The sequence below is a fragment of the Pristis pectinata genome, chromosome 3 (assembly GCF_009764475.1).
Source record: "Pristis pectinata isolate sPriPec2 chromosome 3, sPriPec2.1.pri, whole genome shotgun sequence".
In the NCBI taxonomy this organism is placed as follows: domain Eukaryota; kingdom Metazoa; phylum Chordata; class Chondrichthyes; order Rhinopristiformes; family Pristidae; genus Pristis; species Pristis pectinata.
This window is the reverse complement of record NC_067407.1, coordinates 46,212,232-46,234,327: the sequence shown is the minus strand read 5'-3', so window position 1 is coordinate 46,234,327 and position 22,096 is coordinate 46,212,232. Positions and strand designations below refer to the sequence as shown.

Genomic DNA, 22,096 nt, shown 5'->3' with positions numbered 1-22,096 from the left:
CAGATGCAGTTCAACCCAGATAAGTGTGAAGTGGTTCATTTTGGTAGGTCAAATATGATGGCAGAATATAGTATTAATGGTAGGACTCTTGGCAGTGTGGAGGATCAGAGGGATCTTGGGGTCTGAGTCCATAGGACGCTCAAAGCGGCTGCATAGGTTGACTCTGTGGTTAAGAAGGCATATGGTGTATTGTCCTTCATCAATCATGGAATTGAATTTAGGAGCCAAGAGGTATTGTTGCAGCTATATAGGACCCTGGTCAGACCCCACTTGGAGTACTGTGCTCAGTTCTGGTCACCTCACTACAGGAAGGATATGGAAGCCATAGAAAGGGTGCAGAGGAGATTTACAAGGATGCTGCCTGGAATGCGGAGCATGCCTTATGAAAGCAGGTTGAGGGAACTCGGCCTTTTCTCCTTGGAGCGACAGAGGATGGGGGGGACCTGATAGAGGTATATAAGATGATGAGAGGCATTGATTTGGTGGATAGTCAGAGGCTTTTCCCCAGGGCTGAAATGGTGGCAACAAGAGGACATAGGTTTAAGGTGCTGGGGAGTAGGTACAGAGGAGATGTCAGGGGTAAGTTTTTTACTCAGAGAGTGGTGAGTGCGTGGAATGGGCTGCCGGCAACGGTGGTGGAGGCGGATACGATAGGGTCTTTTAAGAGACTGTTGGATAGGTATGTGGAGCTGAGAAAAATAGAGGGCTATGGGTAAGCCTAGTAATTTCTAGGGTAGGGACATGTTCAGCACAGCTTTGTGGGCCGAAGGGCCTGAATTGTGCTGTAGGTTTTCTATGTTTCTATGTTCCTGTCCCCATTTACATCTCCTAATGCAACCATAGATTGCTTTGCAGATGATTACTATAGGAACACTTGAATAGGAATAGGCAATTCAGCTCCTTAAGCCTGTTACAAATATATATTCCTTTGATAACCTTATCCAACAAATATCACTGTTTTCTACTAGCCCTACATTCATATTAGCCCCACATCCACAGTTCCAGGTTTCCACTACGGTGCATATTGAAAAAGTGCTTCTTGATTTTACACTGGGCTTTAATTTTACAATGATGTCCTCTTGTTATGGATTCACCCACTGAATCAAGAAATTTTTCCATCTTTAAACACCTCAGTGTGACCACTTCCCAACCTTCAAAACTGAAGGAAATTAAATTCACTTCTATGTAACCTGTCCTAATATTTTGAATCCTGCATAATTCTAGTGATTCAGAGCTTTATTTCTTCCAAGGGCAACTTTTCTTTCCTCAGTAATTGACAAGTAGAAACAAATGTAGATTTTCAGCAACCACTATTTTCTGCATTTCACACTCAAAGTGCAGGCATTTTTGATTCTCTTTCTACCTCCCCTATGCTCCATCTATTTATAACCCTAGACAAATTAGCTCCAGAGACAAGCTTTCACCATCCTCTCTCAGCCAACACCAATATGTCCACTGGACTGAAATGTTAACTGTGTTTCTCTTCCACAGGTGCTATCTGACCTAACAAGTATTTCCAACACTTTCTGTTTGTTTCTTTCCCAAGGCTTGGTGACAAGGATCTAAACAAGGCTCTGAACCAAGTACAACATCCTCATTTTTGCATTCTACCCTTGAACTCCTAATCTCACCCATCAGCAAACTATTGTCCGTGTCCTTCTGAGATTCAAACTCAGCTTTCCCACATTGAACTTCAGGTACATCATTTTCCTTGAATTTCTACAGCCCAATATAATTTCTTGTTTCCATCTAGACAAGAGCACGTTGTTCTTTCTAGTCTGGTGCCATCTGTAGGTTGGAGATACAACTGTCTATTCAGCCAGCTTTTCGAAGATCCAGGCTGCAAAAAATCCATGCCCTGGGAAACACCATCTGTGGCATCCCACCAATCAGAGACATATCTTGGTGCTAAATATTTTACTTGATTAACTTATATTTTAATATAATCATGTGCATTGAAATTTATAAGAACACTCCTCCTTTCAAAGTCCAGTACAGCAGTTAAATTTAATTTTAAAACATCTCTAATATTACTACAGTTACAGAATTTGTCTCTTTATAACTTAGTTACCTTTAACACTCGCTGCTTAACCTTTTCAATGGACGTTATGGTTTTTGATGTCTTGCTTGTCAGTGAGTCAGACAACAGTTTCTCAAATGTGTAGACGGCATTGTCCATCAGCTGTGGAAAATATAAAAATCGAGTAAGAATGAAGTGGGAATCAAAGTTAAACTGCTCATCATTTTATAACTACCATGCATATTAGAAATATATAATATAGTAATGATTAATATCTATTAAACTTCTAAGCCCAGGCAGGATGCGTGAAATAGTGTAAATTGAAGAATGGCAAGATCAAACCCAGTCTAGTCTCCTGCCAACACCTAAGTGCCTAAAGCACAATTGTGAACAACCTCCATGTCTGCTTACCCTGACTGAACAAGGGTAACCAGGTTCCAAATTCATTTCCATCAAGCTAAGCTTTCTGCTCTAAATCTGCAAAGCCACATTCAAAACAATATCTGTTCATGGTTTTTTTTTACCTTCCATTGCTGAAACTCTATCTTTCTCCTATCCCCTCCAAATTGACCTGGAGTTCAGAAAACAAGTCAGTGCAAAAACCTGCAACCTAAATTCTCTTCTTCAAAAGGACATTGCTTCCATTCTTTCCCCACTACCCAAGCCCCTGCAAAGCAAATTCAAGATCCACAACATTCTTTAAAAATCCTCTCTGCACCATATTTGTGTTACTTGTACTCCTTCATCTGTTGTATTCATTCTAGGTTGCTGCTTGTCAGCAGAGGTTCTTCTTTCAAATCAAGCTTTCTTCGTCTTGCTATCTCACTCACTCTGATTACAAAAGTATCCCAAAAAGTTATTTTCATCGGCGCTGTGTTCATTGAAGTTATGTGAGCAGTAATAGGGATGCTACAACAGACTTTGTTACCTCTTCGTTTTTAAAGAAGGATTACCCACGGAAATCATGGACAATAATTCTGCTGATGCATGATGATACCATTGGCAGATGTGTGCAATTCCATGGCATGCAGATACCTGAACAGCCCCCACTATTACTGGAGCTAATACAACACATCAGAATCAGTTTTCAGACCCTCTTGTTCACTATGGGTCAGTGTTATGCCATTCAGTACATATTGAGCCGTTAGGAGAATTATTCTTCTTGATTAGTAAGAGTGTTAAAGGTTACATGGAGAATGGGGTTGAGAGGGAAAAATAAATCAGCCATGATCAAATGGCAGAGCAGACTTGATGGGCTAAATGGCCTGATTCTGCTCCTATATCTTATTATTATTAACATTTTTCTTACAAATGAAGTAGACTATGACAGAAACCCTTTGGAAACCTGATGGTCTACAAGGGAAGACCTTGTGTTACAAACCTCTTGCATGAAGTTTTGAGTTGTTTGAACAAGCCACAGCGTATTGGTGAACTTGAAACGGTTCTTCAACTCCTGCAGCTGGTCTTGAAGAGGGCTGACTTTATTGTAGCAAGGCTGCATCTTCACAGCATTAAAAGGAAGGTTCATTAGCTGGGCTAGGTACTGAGGAAAAGAAACAGAGACAATGTGAAAAACTAGTAACTGAACAGGAAGCACCTTAATGAGGTTGAGGCTTTTGATGATAAACAGAAAGCTTTAGAACATGTGACAGATAAGCAGGATGTGACTATTCAGCCCCTCATACCTGCTCTGCCATTCAGTAAGATCATGACTGATCATTTACCTCAGCACCACTTTATTGTACAAACCCCAGATCCCTTGGTTACTTAATATCTAAAATCAATTGATCTCTTTCTAACTAAGCCTCCATGTATGTCCCCCTTGGATAGGGAATTCCAGAGACTAATCTCTGGTGAAGAAACTTCTTCTCAACTCAGTCCTGATTGATTAGGTTGATAATGAATAACCATTAAGATCAAAAGTGCTTGGGCAGTTTTATATTAACTTGTGACCATTGCCCATTGTAAAATGTTTCCAAAGATTTGAGAATCTCTCTCAACATCAAAATGACAGGTTAAGAAAATAGAAATGAGAAATTAGGAGCAGGGAAAGGAATGGCCCATCTGGCCCTCTAAGACTGTTCCACTTTTAATCAAGATCATATCTGATTTTCTATCTCAGTGGTTCCTACAATAACCCCATATCTCTTCCATAATATCCAATAACCTATCCACTTTGACCACAAAAATTCTCAGTGATTGAGCCTCCACAGCCCTCTTGAACACAGAATTCCAAAGATCCACTACCCTTTAGATGAGGACATTTCTTCTCCTTTCAGTTCTAACTGGCTGACCCCTTATTTTCAGGCAATGACCCCCTGGCTCTGGAAACCCTAGCCAAGGGAAAGACCATCCCCACAACTACTCTGTTAAGTCCTGTAAGTAATTTGTATGTTTCAATGAAATTACCTCTCTTTCTTCTAAACTCTGAAATGGATAGGGGCAGCACTGAACTTTGCAGCACCCCATTAGTCAGTATCCCAAAGCAGAAGTCACATGTTGTTCCTGCTTACAGTTCCTGTGCATTAACCAGTCCACAGTCCAAACCAGTATGTCGCCTCCAATGCTGTGTGTGGCCCCATATAGGCCTTCTACAAATCCAAATATACCACATTCACTTATCCATTCTGCTCATTACAACTTGAATAAACTCTAAGAGATTTGTCAAACAAGATTTCCCTCTCATGAATCCATGTTGACTCATTCCAATCCTATTATTATTTTTTAAGTGTCTTTGCTTAATAATAGATTCCTGCAATCTCCCTACTACTGAGTTCAGGCTAACTGGTCCGTTGTTCCCAGCTTTCTCTCTCCTTCCTTTCTCAAATGGTGGGGTTGTAGGGTGGTGGGTCGGTGCTACAAGGCTGCCAGGCACGTGAACCTGTTGGTCACAGCATCTTTCTTTTACATGCAGCTGAGTTGCCAGGTGGTGAAACCAGTAACAGTGTAGAACAAATTCAAAAGGTGTCTGTAGGAAGTGGGTGGGGAAGTATGCTGAGAGTGGTAATGCAGCTGGTACTGCAGGAGTGCAAGTAACCTTCTATTGGAAACCTAGGCAGGGAGGAACTGGGTCAGATTCACATTAAAACATTTACCTCCTTCAGTTTTTCAGCATCGCCAGCATTCTAATATTTTGTGCTCAACTCATTGACCTCATTTTCAAAGAGGGCACGGACTTCACTGAATCCCGAACTGATCAGTCCCATCAGCTCCTCCAGTACAGATGCCAGGTAGGGTTGAATGTTGTCAAGGCAGCACTGCTCAGCCTTTTCGGTCACTGTAGCTGAAAGAAAGATTCCCTCAGGTTCAGTAACTGCACACCTTGTTATTTCGTCCATTTGTAAATTTTTTTTCTCTGGGATTTTTGACCCTTTCCCAAGACGCACATTGTTACTTGAATGATCAGGCTGATAAAGCCAGGCAGTTCTTCATGGGTGTTTGCCTGTACAATGACTTGTTTCTTCAAGACTCCTCCAAGAGAAGAACTTACAAAAAGGATACAGAACTATAAGATAATTTTAATGTTAACAGGTATTTCCCACAGACCTGTATTAATATAAAAATAAATTTACTGTTTTATTTCTCCCAAGTCCTGCATCAATACCCAACTCATCTCATTTCTCTGACTTTTACCCATGGCTCTGATTTGTTCACAGATAAATAAAGAGGAGTTACTCATTCGCTGATCATATCTGTCTTTACACAAACATCTTGTCTCTGCTCTACACTGAGTCGGACAACTGTGACTACAGGCTTGTGATTGACTAATCAAAGGAGATGTGCTGGAACATCATTTTCTGTGGCAATAAACAGCCAAATAACAGCTGTTTTAAAAACCAACAATCACAACTATTCACTGTTTTTGAAATTGCTTAGTAGTCTAGCAAACAGTGAAATATCTCTACGCTATTATGGTCAAGAGACATAAAATGTTGTTACTGTTACCCAGAGTACAATAATGAAATAGTTTACCTGAGACAATCACAAAACAAAACTTAAAAATAGCATTTAAGGCTAAGAGATAATGTCTAACATGAATGAATATTCTACAGCATTTTGATACAGACAAGGGTCTGTCCCAGAAGTGTTGAGACCTGAAAGCAGAGCTAGGTCTGGAGCTGGGCAGAAGCAATGAATACTTAGGTTGTCAGGAGAAAATTTAGAGGGTTAGTTTTAGGACACTCACAGCATTAAACAGTGGTAACACAAAAACTGACAGAGGAAATACATGCAAATAAGAGCTTTGGATGGCATCTCCAACACCTAAAAGGAAGGTAATGGAATACTCCCCACTTGCCTGGATGGGTGCAGTTACAGTAACACAAAAAACTTATAGCTTTCCAGGACAAAGCCAATTCCTTGATTAGCACAGCACCCAATCTGCCACCATAAACATCCACTCCCTTGATCACTGGCAAACCAGCTGCAGCAAGTAGCATCTACAAGAAGCAATGCCTCTGCTCATCAAGATTTTTTCAAGTGCATCCCCCAAACCCACTACCTCCACCACCTGGGGGACATGGATGATTGGCACTTGGGAACAGCAGCAAACGTGCACCTGCTCTCCCTGTCCCACTCCACTCTGACTTGGAAATGGATTGCATCACTGAATGAGAATTGTGGAATTCCAGCAACATGGGAGTGCCCTTGCCAACTTGGCTGCAGCTGTTCTTTGTCATCTTCTTGAGGGTATTTAGGGCTGGGCAAAAGAACCTGATAAACTCCATGGAGATTCAATCTGTTAATTCTCAGTCCTGCATTTCTCAGTTCACTGAAGATGTCTGGCACAGGCAGGTGAACAAGAGTTCTATAACCTGTCCCTCTCCACTACAGACTGTTGAAAACAGAATCTAATCCTACCTTTATCTAACCTGGTTTCATTTCCAGTATGGTAAGAAAGGTAACAGGAAAAGCCTGAGTTTGTTCAGGCAAATTCTTCCATCTCTGGGGCAAAGTGGGCCAAACCACCTAGCTAAATAATATAAACCCCTGTTAATCAAATATCAAATAATAATAACAATGGCCATAGGGAAGACCATTGCTGTATTGCTGGAGTGGACGATATCAAGTAGACTCAAGGACACTGTGGTTTATTGCTGTTCCTATATTCCCAAATTATTCTTGCTTTCTTATTTAGGAAGTTAAATTGATTGAGAAGAGATAGGGGTGAGACAATCCAGACAGGTTGTAGGGAGTCTTCCATAAATAGTCATTAAGGCAAGTTCACTAGGTTCAGATTTTTCAAAGGTTCCGGCTAAAAGTTGGTCCACATGCAATCAGAACTGGAATTAATCAACTGTGAATGCAGTAGGTCACAAATAAAACATTGCCTTTCAAGGTTTGATTAATGTTTCTAAATTCTGCTTTAGTCAGGGAGAAGTTTCACTTAGTTTTCTGTTCAGCTTTGCATTTCGTCATCAGCTTCCTTCCTTAGATTGGGTGTGCTGGGAGGACTGTATATTATCTGCAGTGATAGGTTGAATGCTGTGTGGACATTGTGTGTACTCATATCTCTATAATCACCTTTAAGTTTTCCAGCTGTGAATTCCTTTGAAGCAATGATCTGATCCATATCTGAGCGAATTATCCCCTCCAGTTCCTTGCTGGATTTTTTGCACTCATCATGTAGGGATTGCAAACCATCAGTCAGATGGGTTTGTACTAAATTGTAAGCATCTTCCACAATCTGTAAAAAGAACACCAAAGCTTTTTCACCATATTATCAAAAATATCCTGGGACATTTGGTGGAGCTGCGCATTGCTGATATGTGGGTTCAAAAGGTTGGATGTGCAGGTTTGAATGTGATGTTTGAATGAAATCTTTTCCTAGCATACAATAAGACATGTAGGGGGCTCACACTGCTAGACTGCCAAGGATCAAACATGTAAACCTCAGTGCTGTCAGTCTGCACATAACTACAACTCAATCACCGCTACTCTTCATCCAAAAGATTAAAATTACAGGGGCATCATAAACGGACAAATATTTCAGATGCTTTGAAATAAAAAAAGCACCTGTGGATGTCAAAAAATCTGAAAATAAAACAGAAAATTCTGGAAACACTCAGCGAGTCAGGCTGTATCTGTAGGAAGAGAAACAAAATTAACGTTTCAGGTTCAAGACCCTTCATCACAACCATCTTGGATCAGTAAAGTTAACTCTGTTTCTCTTTCCACGGACGTTGCCTGACTTGGTGAGTGCTTTCAGCATTTTCGCTTTTACTTCAAATGCTTTTATAATATTTCACTGTCCGCTTTCTCAAGACTTTCTTGTCTACAGATGTAGTTTATATGGATTTCCAGAGACATTTGACAATGTTCCACACAAGGGAGTATGAGCTAAATTTAAAGCCATTTAACTGAAAGCAAATTATTAACATGGTTAACTGGAGCAGAACTTCCTCCCTTTTAGTTTCCAGTCCAACTGTCTGATTATAAAGGCAAACGCTGCCAATGTGAATATTTTTTGTACTTCACTGCAGTACCAACAGAAATGAATTTCAGCACAGGTAAACCTCTAGTTTGGACCAAGAGCTTGACTTAATTGGTTAGTTAATTGGGGGTGAATGTTAACCTGGAACAAATTCATTCATACAAATAAAGCACAGAGATCAATATATTAAAAAAAGACAGAATAATAAATTATATTAAAAACCTTCCACTCTACACAGGTTTCATCTTATTCAAAATGCAATCTTCTGTATCCTGAAACACTAAATACCACTTGCTCATCACTTCCCTCCTTCCTGATTTGCACTGGTTCTATTCCCCCAACATGCTGAGTTTAAAATGTTGGGGGAACAAAGCCAACTTGTCTCCATGACCTTGCTGCTCCCCTGCTCTCCCAAACTTCTTGGGAAGAGATCTCCTTCGTCTTAGTACCGAGAATTCATGACTCTGATGATGTTTTTGGGAGTGATGACTGTAAACAGCTTCATGAAGTCTCAACTAATCATGAAGCAACAATCAAAATTTGAACCACAAATGGCGAAGATCATCATTATTGTATCATTATTGAAAAGCAGAGCATAAGTGGTTGTAAGGGTGCACTAAGTCTGTACATGGCTTTTAAATTGGCAGTCAGTTAATTTGGATTTCCTTCAAGCTTCTGAATGCCTACTCCCAACATATACACTGTGTGTCTGCCATGGCTCACATTACATTTATGTCATGAGGTAATGAATTAAAGTTCCAGTCAGAAATCTGAGCACCAAAGTCTTGGCTGACATTTCCAGTATAGTATTTCAGGAATACAAGGCTGTAAGGAGTCATCTTTCAGATGATACATTAAACCAAGTCCCATCTACTCTCTCAGGTGAATATATTACTTTGAAGAAGAGGAAGAGGTTATTGCTAGTGTCATGGCCAATATATATTTATCCCTCGATCAACACTTTAAAAAAAGCTTTCTCTGCAGAAACTGTTCATTGCATTTTGTACTTGAGATCCATGACTACTCTTCATTGGTGGTAGGGTGTCCTGAGGCCATAAAGCACTAATTAAATGCAAAATATAACTCACTCACACAGCAGATTCTGCTGCCAGAATAAAAATAACCTCTCACCTTCTGTAGAAAAATCAATTGTAACATTAAGGGTATGGTTAAGGGTTTGCTATTTTAGTTGTTGATGCTGTATTCACACTGCCCATTTATTACTGTGCATTTAAGCAGATCCCAGTATTATGAAGTTTGCAGTTAGGTACGTACACCGAACCAGGCTTTTTTCTTTTCATTCCTTTTTCCCTTCATTTTCGGCAAAAGATCACTCTGCAGGGCAGGCAACAATTCTTCCATCACCAGGTTGCTTAGGATCTACAAGAGGAAATTACAAGTTTACAGTTCAGTTAACAATTTTGTTCATTTGTTTTGCTGTGCATTCCATGTCAAGAACTATTAACGAGAGAACTATATGAAGAAAGGTGCACCATTCTTTACTAATTTCATCACATAAGTATTAAAAATGAGGAGTGGCCTCAAAAGTCTATTAATAGCAAACCTGCAGGTGGTGCTGAGAGCATATTACATTCATTACAATGACTCATTAGTACAGTGAACTGTACCTAGCGTTACCTGATGGGTGTTAATTAGACACCAATGTCCCTATTACTTCACTAAACAGCCATTTGAATTATATTTCACATTGTGGTTGATTTTTATTGTTCCCACCCCTGTCCCACCTGAGACACGGCAATACACTCTTGTGAATAATGGAACAGCATGTTAGTGTAGGTACATGAAGTACCATTCATGCATGATCTAACTCAGTGAATCTTCCTGCCAAGGCTACCCTGTCCACAACAGCAACAGAAGACGATGTTCTTTTGCGCAACCAGATTTAGTTCTCTGATCACAACCCGGCTTCTGTCATACGGAACATAATTCAGTTCATTGAAAAGCTGCCACCATTTAACATCTGACATTATCCAGGTGCATCAAAGGTCAACCAGTGATTATTCCTCTGTACTCCAAGGATGATGCAAATTAATCCATACTGGACACTTTAAACCCTGACTACTCACCAACCTTAACCCCCATCCTCCATGCCAGCATTGCTACCATCCATTTATCACATGTACTCTCTCGCCAATCCCACTGTGCCATGAAGGCAAGCTGTGTTGATGGAAAAATGCTACCCAAAACCCTGAGAGCCTCCCCACCCACACCCAACTCACACAAACCTGCTCCACCATTCAGATTCTCCCCAACCAAGATTAAACTCAGGCCTGACCTACCATAAGCTCATCACTATCAAGACCGAAATCAGCCCATTTGCATTCACCTCCTCCTGTCAATGTCAGGCTAGGGAGAGGATAAGAGCTCATTTACTTGTCTATTGTGTAGGTTTGAAGTGAAACCTGCACAACTGGTGATGCTCTTTCCCTGGGGTCTGAGTTCTCAATTACACAAGAAGATTTTAAGTCTAAGATGAACTCAACAGATTCTGTCCCCCTCTCTCCCCTATACATCATTTATCTCATGCACATAGTATACACTCTCATACACTGTTCTACAAATATGCCCATTGTTTCAATGGGCTGAAGAACATCTGAGACCACAACTGAAGTTGCAGGAATATTGTTAATGAGATCTGAACAACCTTCAATGTCCATTATTGACTTACCAGCACTTCATCACCTTGATTCATCTCCCAGGACCCATAGTGGCCTTTTTCCTGCCTGAAGAATTGAATGGCTTCTGAAAACACTTGGGCTTCAAAGGAATTTTGCTTTGCAAATTCTGAATAATAATAAGATAGAAAGTTATGTAAATGACATGATCAATGGCATTTGATAAATACTTCTCTGTTTAGACAGCATGAGTTGGCAGGGACCTGTGTACTCGAAAGCTAGGCAATTCAGCATTGGATTGTAACAGAAAAGGGCAGCACAGTGGCTCAGCAGGTAGAGTTGCTGCTTCACATCCACGGTAACCCAAGTTCAATCTTGATTGCCTGTGCTGTTTGTGCCATGTTTGCATAATTGCCCTGTGCCCTATCAGTCTCCCCAGGTGCTCCAGTTTTCTCCCACCTCCCAAAACCTGTTGGTAAGTAGGTTAACTGACTACTGTAAATTACCTGTAGTTTAGAGGATGGTAGGAGAATCATGGGGGGGGGGGGGGGGTGTGGTGGCAGGGCAGTTGATGGGTGTTTAAGACAGGGTAGTTTACAGGGAAGTAAGTGAGGGAATGGGATTGATGGGAATGCTCTGAGAGCTGGTATGGACTCAATGAGCCAAATGGCCTCCTCCTACGTCATGAGAAAATATGAGTCTATTCTAAGGGAAAGGATGGACATTCAGGACAGAAGGCAATTTGAGACTGAATGCTTCTCCAGGGAGTGGAAGTTGGGGGTGGAATTGCCAGACAACTGACCCCAATGCCTCTACTATAGTTTCTGATCACATTTTAGCAGCAGGCTTTTCTCTAATGAAGTAGAAATCCACATTTTACTAACCATACTGTACTCATTTTCAAGCTCCCAAACATTCAATGTGTCATATGTGGTTCGTGCTCATTATAAGACTAATATTTTATATGCAGGCAGGCAAAAAAAAAGCTGACGAGTGCTTGCTCCTTTACATCTGTATTGGGCAGACTAATGCTTGTTTATGGCCCCTTTTTTCAGGATGAAATTGCCTGAGATAAAAGGCCCTGAATGTCTAATACACCTATCAACTGAGTCACACCATGAATATATGATCTAAATATTAAAACATATCTTACAATTGTAGATAAGATTGCTAATACACATTTATGCCATTTCAGTTTGTCATTAGTCCTCCTCTAAATGATGGAAAAAAATCAAATAGTTTTTTTAAAGTGGTCACGGTAATTTAATAGGATGATTGGCTGAAAAGTCCAGGTTCTAAGCATGCTGAAATAAATATTAAATTATTTATTTATGCAGTTTACGTTAATAAAGGGTGGAAATTATGAAATATGGATTGCCCATAAAAAGAACAATGTAGTCTATTACTCAGGAAACGTTTTTAGATTGTATATCAGGAGGTACCAAAGCAACTGAAAGACAATTAAATGCATGGCCCATGAATATTTCAAATTGATATCACCTCCAACTACTACATTTAACTTCAGAATGTCATCAATTTGAAGCCAAAAATTCAACATAAAGCAAGCATTTTAAAACATTTACAACAACACAGCACTGAACTTTCTGCATGTATTTATGGCAAAATAATCCAAACCAGATTTTAAGCTGTAAACAGTACGATCCTTACAACTATATTTTTTCACAAATTATAATCCTTCACTTTTCTATATTCATTGACTGCTCAGAATAGGAAAGGGAATGGGTTATTCCAAATTAGAATAAGTAATTTTCCTCTCACACTAATTTGCTGGATATTCACAACTGTACACCCATAAGACAGAACATTGAGCTCAACTCAACCTCACTGATGTTTATGCTTCAGACAAACTTCAACCCATCAGCAGAATTGTTATCATAAGATCAATGCATCTTTTCTCAGAAAAAATGTATTCATTAAACATCATCACATTTATGCCCATTTTGGCTTGGTTCAGTAAAACAAAAATATAATTGAGATTTTCCTTAATGGACAGGAAATGGTGTTAAAAGTAGAGTTGGCACACATGCACGCAGTCATTTCCTCAACCACACTAGTCATTCCCAGGTGGTACAGTCTCAATGCCAAAAGTGTGCAGAGTTCAATCAGTTGTGCCCAAAACTTGCACAAACTTGTAGCAGTGGTCCCAGGACCATAACAGTCATATTAGTGTCCCACGATAATCGTGTCCCACAACAATGTCCATCCCAACAAACACATTTGGGTGCACAAGAATTTCTAGCCAAGTGTATATGTGAAGGTCACCAACTCAACCAACGCCATAACAGGTTCTTCATTACCCTACAGAATTTATTAGCTCCATTAGAATAGAAGACAAGAAATATTAGAGATACTTCTCTCGAAATTCAAAGACACCATATTCATTTTCAAGCTCCCAAACATCCAATGTGTCGTATGTGGTTTGTGCTCATGAAAAACCAATGTTTTATATGCAGGCAGGCAAAAAAAGCTGATGAGTGCTTGCGTCTGAAGCAGACACCAGCTCCTTTACATCTATGTTGGGCAGGACCAATGCTTGTTTATGGCCCCCTTTTTCAGGATGAAGTTGCCTGAGATAACAGCCTACATATTGGGCCCTATCACTATGTTTTTTCTCAGTGCAATGTGATGCAGTATAGATTAGTAAGTAACAAAAAGGCAGCTGCAACGTTTTCTGATGGCAACATTGCACCAGATATTAGATACAGAAGTTCACATCATGTTCACTCATCGTACTGACAACACTTTAACAGCATTTATCACAGCTCTGTTGATGTGAATTTATACTTTTCAGCACTTTAGCTTTCAAGGTATATGGAAGACATTATTCTGCAGCCCTGCATTTAAACAAAGTCGTTCATTACTTCCAGTAAGTTTAAGCTTTATCTACATTGCCTCATGAACAGGAATGGCTTCCACTCCCTCAATCCCCAGCTAGAGGTCGACCACAAGAACAATTTCATGATCGTCAAGGGCAGCTTTCCAGGGAATTCACATGATTCATTCATTCTACGCTGGTCTAACTTGCCATCTTTACTGGAGGAAGATAATTGTCGGCAGGGAGACAAGCATTATCCTCTTCTGCCATGGCTCCTCACAGCACTAAGGGTTCCAGAGCCTTAGGAAGAGCAAAGATACAGTGAGGTACAGGTTGAAACACAGAGCCTCATGGAAAATACCATAAACACACTGAATAGGAGATTCTGTTCTATTCACTGGTCGGGAGCACTTTGCAGTACTCAACAGGGTTTCCCTTTTATCATAGACCGCTGCCTCCTTTGGCCAACAACAGAACAGCACCTTTGTCAGAGGAATTCCGGGAGCAGGAAAAACACGTTGGAAGGGGAGGAAAAGTCTGAGGAAGGACCCGCCAGCAGACAGCAGTCCAGCTGACACCAGAGGAGAAGGACAATAGGAGATGGTGCTGGAGGCACATCTCCCCGTGGAGTCGCTGGTCCATTGATTTTCTCAATCTGCAGAAGACTGCAGAGTATCTACGCCCCACCACACCTCCCCCTCCCACCCAAAAATTACTTGCCTCAAACTGGTGTTATAATTTATGTTTGCAAGCATTGATTGAACCATTCTTTCAAAAGCTCTGGACATCCTTTCTCTTCTGCCATTAGGAATGTGGTAAATAAAGTTTTAATTTACAACTGCATCTTTCATTAAAATTCTTCAATCTGATTTAATTCAAACAATGGACATTGGAACAGAACTTGACTTTAAAATTTACCTCATGCAGGAGAACTCCACTAGATCTCTCAAGCACAACTACGAATGATAAATTCAAGCCTTCTGTGTCAAAGCTATCAGCTGTAAAAGTCTCTAGTCCTTTTCATAAACTTTCAGCCAAAATACTAACATCCTTTATCTGCACTCCTGGTTACAGTGTCCTGTCATAGCCATTACTATGCACTGCAGTTATATATATTCAGAGCTCTTTACACATGTGTATTTAGTTTCTGAGAATGTAAAGATCTTCTCTTACCGATAGCTATCATCTTGCATTGAAAGGATGTTCAAATAAACTGAGCTCTAACCCTGACAAAATTTGATCTTTAGGTACACATAATTGGCTGTCTCCATGGAATACATTGATTCGATGCGTGTCCTGTAATGCCACCTGTACATTCATCTCATCACCTGAGATTGGAAATTGCTGTAATAAAGAACATTTATGGCATTGCACTGCAACACCGTCTGTGCTGCCAATGACCCAGAGAGGCCTCACCAATAAAGATATGAGGACTAACATTGAGAGGTGTTTTAGTAACTTTGTCAAATGGTGCAGCCTATCTAAAATTAGTTAAAGCATCACTCAAGGAATTGAACCATGAGATCAGGCAGGGTTCCTCATGGTTCTCCTCAACAATGAAATGCAAGTGTATGTGATTTCTGGGTTATTGTAAGTGTAATTGTTTGATGCCTTTTGTGCTTCATTCAACATAAAGTACTTATGATTGATAATCTCTGTCCATTTTCTCTGTCTCTGTTTTCTCTTTCTTTGTCTCCCTCTATTTTTCTCTGCCTCTGTTTTCTCTCCCTCTCCATTCTCACGCTCTCCCCATTCTTTCTCTGTGAGTTGATGTGATGTGCAGGCTCTCAGGAAGTGCCCCTATTTTCACACAGAAGCATGCTGACAGTGATTTCTTCCGTTCAACCAAATTCAGTATATGCATTTCAGAAATGTAAAGGAGACTTATACAAAAGGAAATGTACACACCTCCTCTTACTCAAAGCCTTATACATGGGCTTAGTAACTCTCAGATTGTGACACAGTGCCCTCACTGTGGCTACTGCTCGGCTGGTGAAAGGCTGTTCTGCTTCTGTGTACTGAACATCAGATGGCAGCATTGGACACCCACAAATAACTCTTTCTGCAAGGATCAGCTTCAGTTGGCTCTGTCCCCACCAGGGGATGCCCTCTGATATATACATGGAAGGGCAAGCGAATGAGATGACTGCCAAGAGAAGTGCCACCATCATGGGAGGGAAGGTACTTAACTGAGACACTCCGGGGATTGCCGTCAAAGCCTCCGCACCACCAAGAGATCCCTCATAAGCTGCTGCTCTCAGCTCATGGCTGCCATCCCTCTGCTCTGCACCACCCCAACTCTGGACGGAAGACATCCAGCAATGGTAGCCGAGCTCCAGTGGATTCAGCCTGAGCCTCCAGAGTTGAAGTGACTGTGGCGGTGCAGGAATAGAGGCAGCGGGAAAACCCCAGAGGCAACATGATGCCGGGGGGTGGAAACGGCAGGAGGCAGCAAGTTACACATGTCCTCGGCAGTTGTGTCTATGGTCCCCAGTGACGGGGCATGAAAGTGTGGAAGCAGAGTCCTCCTGCATGGTCCCCAGAGGTTGCAGCAAACATTCAGATACCCTTCTAGTATTGTCTCTGTCTTTCTCCTGTGCCCTTCCCATCTCTGGGGCTGACCTATGTCCGCTTGGCCAGAGCCCTCACTGCCACGTGCCCTGGCCAGATCCTCCCTATCTGGTCTGACTGCAGGCCCTTGTCCAGGCACACACGCTTGTGAAACTCCACTCTCCACATCCTCTGCACAATTTGCTTTTCCGCTCAATTTATGTGTCATCAGCAAACTTAGATACAGTACACTCAGTCCCCTCTTCCAAATCGTTAATGTATATTGTGAACAGTTGTGGGGCCAGCACCTGATGGTGGCTGATGGTAGTTTGTGAGGTGGTCGGCTCCTTCCACCCTAGTGCAGAGCCTCTGTGTGCTTCTGATGCAGTGGAGTTAGGGCTCTCAACAACATATCCTGCTCCACTTTGACCAGCCATGGGCCTGAAATTCCCAGCAGTTAGTGGCGAAATGAATTTCTTCAAGGAGGTTTGGAGGACATCCTTGAATCCTGTCCTCTGTCCACCTGGTAACACTGCTTGGCATGTCTGTTTGCAACATTGTGGCACAGAAGATTGTGACAAGTGTCATGTTTGACATCAGTCTTCGCTCAGAATGATTCAGTTGTCGACCCATTGATTAATATCACATGATTTGCCCCATGTGACAATTCCAATAAACATGGCCTTTATCAACCTAAACCAGAGCATTCAACTCCATGAATCAGGAGGCACTGCAGAACACCCTCCTCTACTGCTTGCTCCATCAAAGTGTGCAAAGCAATACCATAATGCAGTGCCAGACAATTGTCACTGAATGCAGCAAGTAAAACCACTTTCTGGAGACCCAAAGCAGTTTGAGCACAAGGTCACACCTTCACAATTCTGGCCAAGCAATGAAGTTTCTTTGAGCACTGATCCACACTCCTGAGAATTGGACAGTGGGCAGATAGTTCCCTTGCCACCATGTCCCAGGCGCTTCTGGACATGGCTCTGGTGGGCTGCCCGTCTCCCTTGACACACAGCAGATCTACCCTTCCTTTAACTGTTTCCAGCGGGACTTCCACTTCTCTCTGAAAACCTTGGCTCACACTCCCTAATGTCAGAATCCTTTCTGTGCTGCATTGTCAAAACACCCCACTTGCTGCAGTATTTGTTTGGTGATGTTGGAGCAGTCCGCTCAAGGGTTGAAAGCCATGGTGCTTGTCGGCTGGGGAAGTGCTTGACATTGAAAGGTAGTGCTTTGCATGCCACTGTACGTCAATAAGGCAGTGTTTGGGATTTCAAACACGGATGTAATTTTTAAAATGCTGGCAATGAAGCATCGCAATGGAAAAGACACCTTCATTACTGGTGGACATTAAACAATGTTTCAATAATGTATTTTCATCTGTAAGCAGTATCTAGGCAAACAATATAAACTGTCAGGCTGAAAAACTGAGTGATGCAATCAGTTGACAACAGGCCTGCTTGTGGTGATTTTAGGATTTTGCCTGCAGCCTGAAGATAAAGTAGGCTTGTGGTTTACTCCAGCACAAGCAAATGTTGTGACACATGTAGAAAAGCAGCAGAGTAACAGAACTTGCCTGTACCGCTAATCTAGATCTCACCTGATTTTGAAAGTCAAATGCTAGTTCCTGACTTTGGACAATAGAATATTGAAAGCAACCTCATTTCTTGGGTTTATGGATCTGGATTTTGGGCTCTTACTTTTCCACTGCTCCTTGTGGTACAATGTTGCACTGAGAGCCACTGATTTGGGTCAGAAGTTGCTACTGGTTGCTGGTGAGGACTCAGCTGCTGTTCTAATGGGAATGGAAAAAGCGAGCCATGTGTCGTCAGTGCGTTACTCTGTTTACAACACATGGCGTTTACAAAACATGAGCATTTTTGCTTCAACTTGATGGAATATTTTTGCAAATGCTAAAGGTAATTGGAAAATTCCCTAGTGAATCTAATTCAGGTTAACTGAAGGCAAGGAGACAAAAATTCAATCAAGAGAGAAATTAAGGGAAGGAAACAAAAAGGGAACTGAGCCCTGGCACACCCACAGGACTGTGTAGATTTCAATAATTTGCAAGACTCAAGGTAATATTAACTTAGATCTGGAAATTACTTCAAATCTCATTCCCCACATTTTGCCTGGTTCCTATAAAATGCTCAGCAACAAGAACGCCTCTGACACACATTTTGTGCCAAAATGTGAATATAAAGGAGGCATTTAGGATTTTATTTGAAACAAGGAGAGAATAGAGAAAACCTTCAGATGTCTGCCCAAACCAGTCCCTGACAGCCGGTGTAAAAATGCAGGCAGCATTGCTGTGACTAATTGTGGGACATCAACCAATGATGACGAAGTGAAAGTAAGTCTTTGTAACAGAGAGGACATGGTGTCAGAAACTTAGCTCAGGGTCAAAATGGAACACTAAGGTTGCAAATGGTTCCATTCAGTCTGAGTCAGGCTCTTGGAAAGGGTGAGATTTCCAGACTGAGTTGAAAGGCTTTGTTAAATACTCCCAATATTTAACTGGATGGAACTGCAGCTCATCCAACACTGAACATCACTTCCACCAGAAACAGAGGAAGTTATTGAGAGAGGTAGTGGGGATAGAAAGCTAACAAACAGCACTGTATCAAAAAGTGGTTTAAGTACTATACAATTCAGGTGATTATACAATCGATCTTTTGGTGTACATTCTCATTTGCAAATAGCATTATTAATTTTAGATTCATGCATTAAGGTAAATTAACACATTTCAGGACAGATAATGGCAGTGGCAGGTCACCATCTGTTCTACAACAGTTACTAGTCCAATAGCTAACACTGAACAGAAATAGGTATCTAAGTTTCAAGAGGTTGCAAAGTAGAAGTTAACTTTTATTGACATTAGAACAATATTAGTGATAGTTCCATTGCTTAGTAGTACCAATTATAAGCATTGTATTTAGAGGTCAAAGGTCAGAGAATACTGCCAAGAGGAGACTGACCCAAAGTTTGAGAGTAGATGTCAAAGTCTGAAAAGGAGTAATTAATTAAAAGGAAAGTAACCTTCTGGAGGCAGTGAGAAAAGTGTTTTGAGCACATTGTGTCCATTTTAAATGTGGTTTTGCTTGCAGCAGTGATTTGCTTCTGAGAAATGGTACATGGACTGCTGTAGGAGAAAGTGGGTGCATGGGGATCTTGAAAGGGACAGATTTTGGATTCATATGATGGAACGGAAGTTGAAGCCCTTGCAAATGGGTGCTAGACAGATGGAATCCCAATGGAATGGACGTGAAACTAAGGGACCAGAAAAACCAGGCTTGTTTACTTTTCCATTGGTCAGTACACCATTGACCTGTATGGCAGAGGTTGGAGCAGGTAAAGCCACTTCAACAAATGGACTTTGAGCAAGCGACTTGCAGGATGAATGGAGCAATGGAAAAGGGAATTTTCTTTCTTTATCAAGTTGGCAACAGCTAATAAAGAGGAGAAAATAGAAATGAAGGCACTATTCTGTCTGGTTGGTCACTGAAGCAGAAATAACTACTGAATGACAACCAACTATTAAATGGGAAAGAGTGCAAAGAAAATTTATGAGAACGTTGCAGGACTTGAGGGTCTGAGTTATAGGGACAGGTTGGGCAGGCTAGGACGTTATTCCTTGGAGCGTAGGAGACTGAGGGGTGACCTTAAAAAAGTGTATAAAATCATGAGGGGCATTGATAAGGTGGATGGCCACAGTCTTTTTCCCAGGGAAAAGAAATCAAAAATTAGAGGGCATAGGTTTAAGGTGAGAGGGGAAAGATTTAAAAGGGACCTGAGGGGCAACTTTGCTATGCAGAGGGTGGTGCATATATGGGACAAGCTGCCAGCAGAAATGGTTGAGGCAGGTACAATAACATTTAAAAGACACTTAGATGGGTACATGGATAGGAAGGGTTTAGAGGGATACAGGCCAAACACGGGCAAATGGGACTAGCTTAGATGGGTATCTTGGGTGACGTGGATGAGTTGAGCCAAAGGGGATTCTCTGAGTAATCAGGCCTACCAATTAGTGCAACCCTCCATGCAATGAGATGGTGGACAGATTCAATATTTTCAGGAGCTGTATGGTGAATGGGGAGATTTTCAACACATTCTTGAGTAAATTGAAATTGCTGGCTTCAAATTGGTACTTCAGGGATTCAAGAGATTCATTGATCCATAACAGGATTCTTTGTGGAATTTGACATTCAGGATCTGTTGTGAGAAACCTGGCATAGGGTGTCAAATCATTTAAGGTCTCAGAATTGTCTAAACCCACAGTTAATGAAATGGCTGGCAGGAAACACAATTCCATCCATGTAGTCAAACAGAAGGCCTGAAGGCAAGAACAGCAACCATATAATGTATTGCAAATACTGTGGCAAATAGTAGGAGAAATGTGCAGTTTATGGAAGGAAAGCCAAAAATGCAATAGGATTAATCACTATTCATCCCATTGCAGAGGGACTAGGATTAGCAGGAAGTAGACAGTACCAGTAAAGAAAAAGGCTAGTTCACAATATTTTACAAGCTGCCTGCAGGTTCTGTAAGACATGTGGGGTAAAGTTTGATGAGATCAAAGCATGACTCAGTAAGAATTAACACAATCAATTAAAAAACACCTTGTTCAGATTAAGTGAAACCTGAAGTAATTTAATGGTCTTAAAACATCAAGTACACTCATTCTCTGTTGATTGATTTAGTTAAATAAACAAGGGAATGAAATGGTACTTCCAACCTATGGAATTCATGAAAATCAAAAAACTGTGGATGCTGGAAAAGATCTGATTTCCTCTCTCCACAGAAGCTGACCTGCTGGGTATTACCAACATTCTTTTTTAATCTCAGATTTCCAGTAACTTCGGTGTTCTCTATCACACAATTCCAGCCCTGCTCTCCTTCCCTCTCCTCCTTCCTCATTCACCTCGTTCTACTTACACCTCGGCCAGACAAGCCGTCACCATGCTCTCTCCATCAGCACCACCATGATTTGCTTCACAATCTCTCTTGGTCTCCATCCCACCACACACATTCCCTTTGTCCTCCTTCCCCTTCCCCTGCTCTGTAACTTAACATTGAAAGGTCATCTATCTGAAAAGTTAACCCTGTTTTTCTCTCCATATATGCTGCCTGCTGAGTATTTTCTGTTTTTATGCCATGGAACGTGCATCCTGTGCCACGAGTGTACTCCAGGATGATTTCCACGTCCTGGATAACCAGAAGTGCAGGAAGTGTCATCACCCAGAGGAACCGCTTGGTCTGGGTTTTGGAACTTGAGCAACAGTTGACGTTACTGTGGTCCATCCATGAGGCGGAGAGCTTTGTGGATTGTACACTTCAGGGCGTGCTCATCCTGCAGCTCAAGTGCAGGTGCGACGGCCAGACAGTAAAGAATGGGAACTTATTCCAGGAAAGTACCAAGGGTGTTGTGCTTGCTGACCAGTTTTCATTAATGAGTATTGATGGGGGATGGGTTTCCCCTGTGGGAGGTTATCGGTATTGGTTTATTATTGTCACTTATACCAAGGTAGAGTGAAAAACTTGTCTTGCATACCGTTCGTACAGATCAATTCATTACACAGTGCATTCAGGTAGTACAGGGTAAAAAACAACAGAAT

The 22,096-nt window shown here is 41.3% G+C and overlaps 1 protein-coding gene across 1 annotated transcript in view; it reads right to left on the bottom strand.

The window, feature by feature from the left end:
• niban1a (niban apoptosis regulator 1a) overlaps positions 1-22,096 on the bottom strand; it is a 97,318-nt gene that overhangs the window by 12,259 nt on the left and 62,963 nt on the right. The window contains 6 exon segments of the mRNA XM_052012465.1: positions 2,072-2,182; positions 3,402-3,563; positions 5,116-5,303; positions 7,544-7,706; positions 9,729-9,833; positions 11,143-11,258. Coding sequence (XP_051868425.1) covers positions 2,072-2,182; positions 3,402-3,563; positions 5,116-5,303; positions 7,544-7,706; positions 9,729-9,833; positions 11,143-11,258 — 845 coding nt within the window.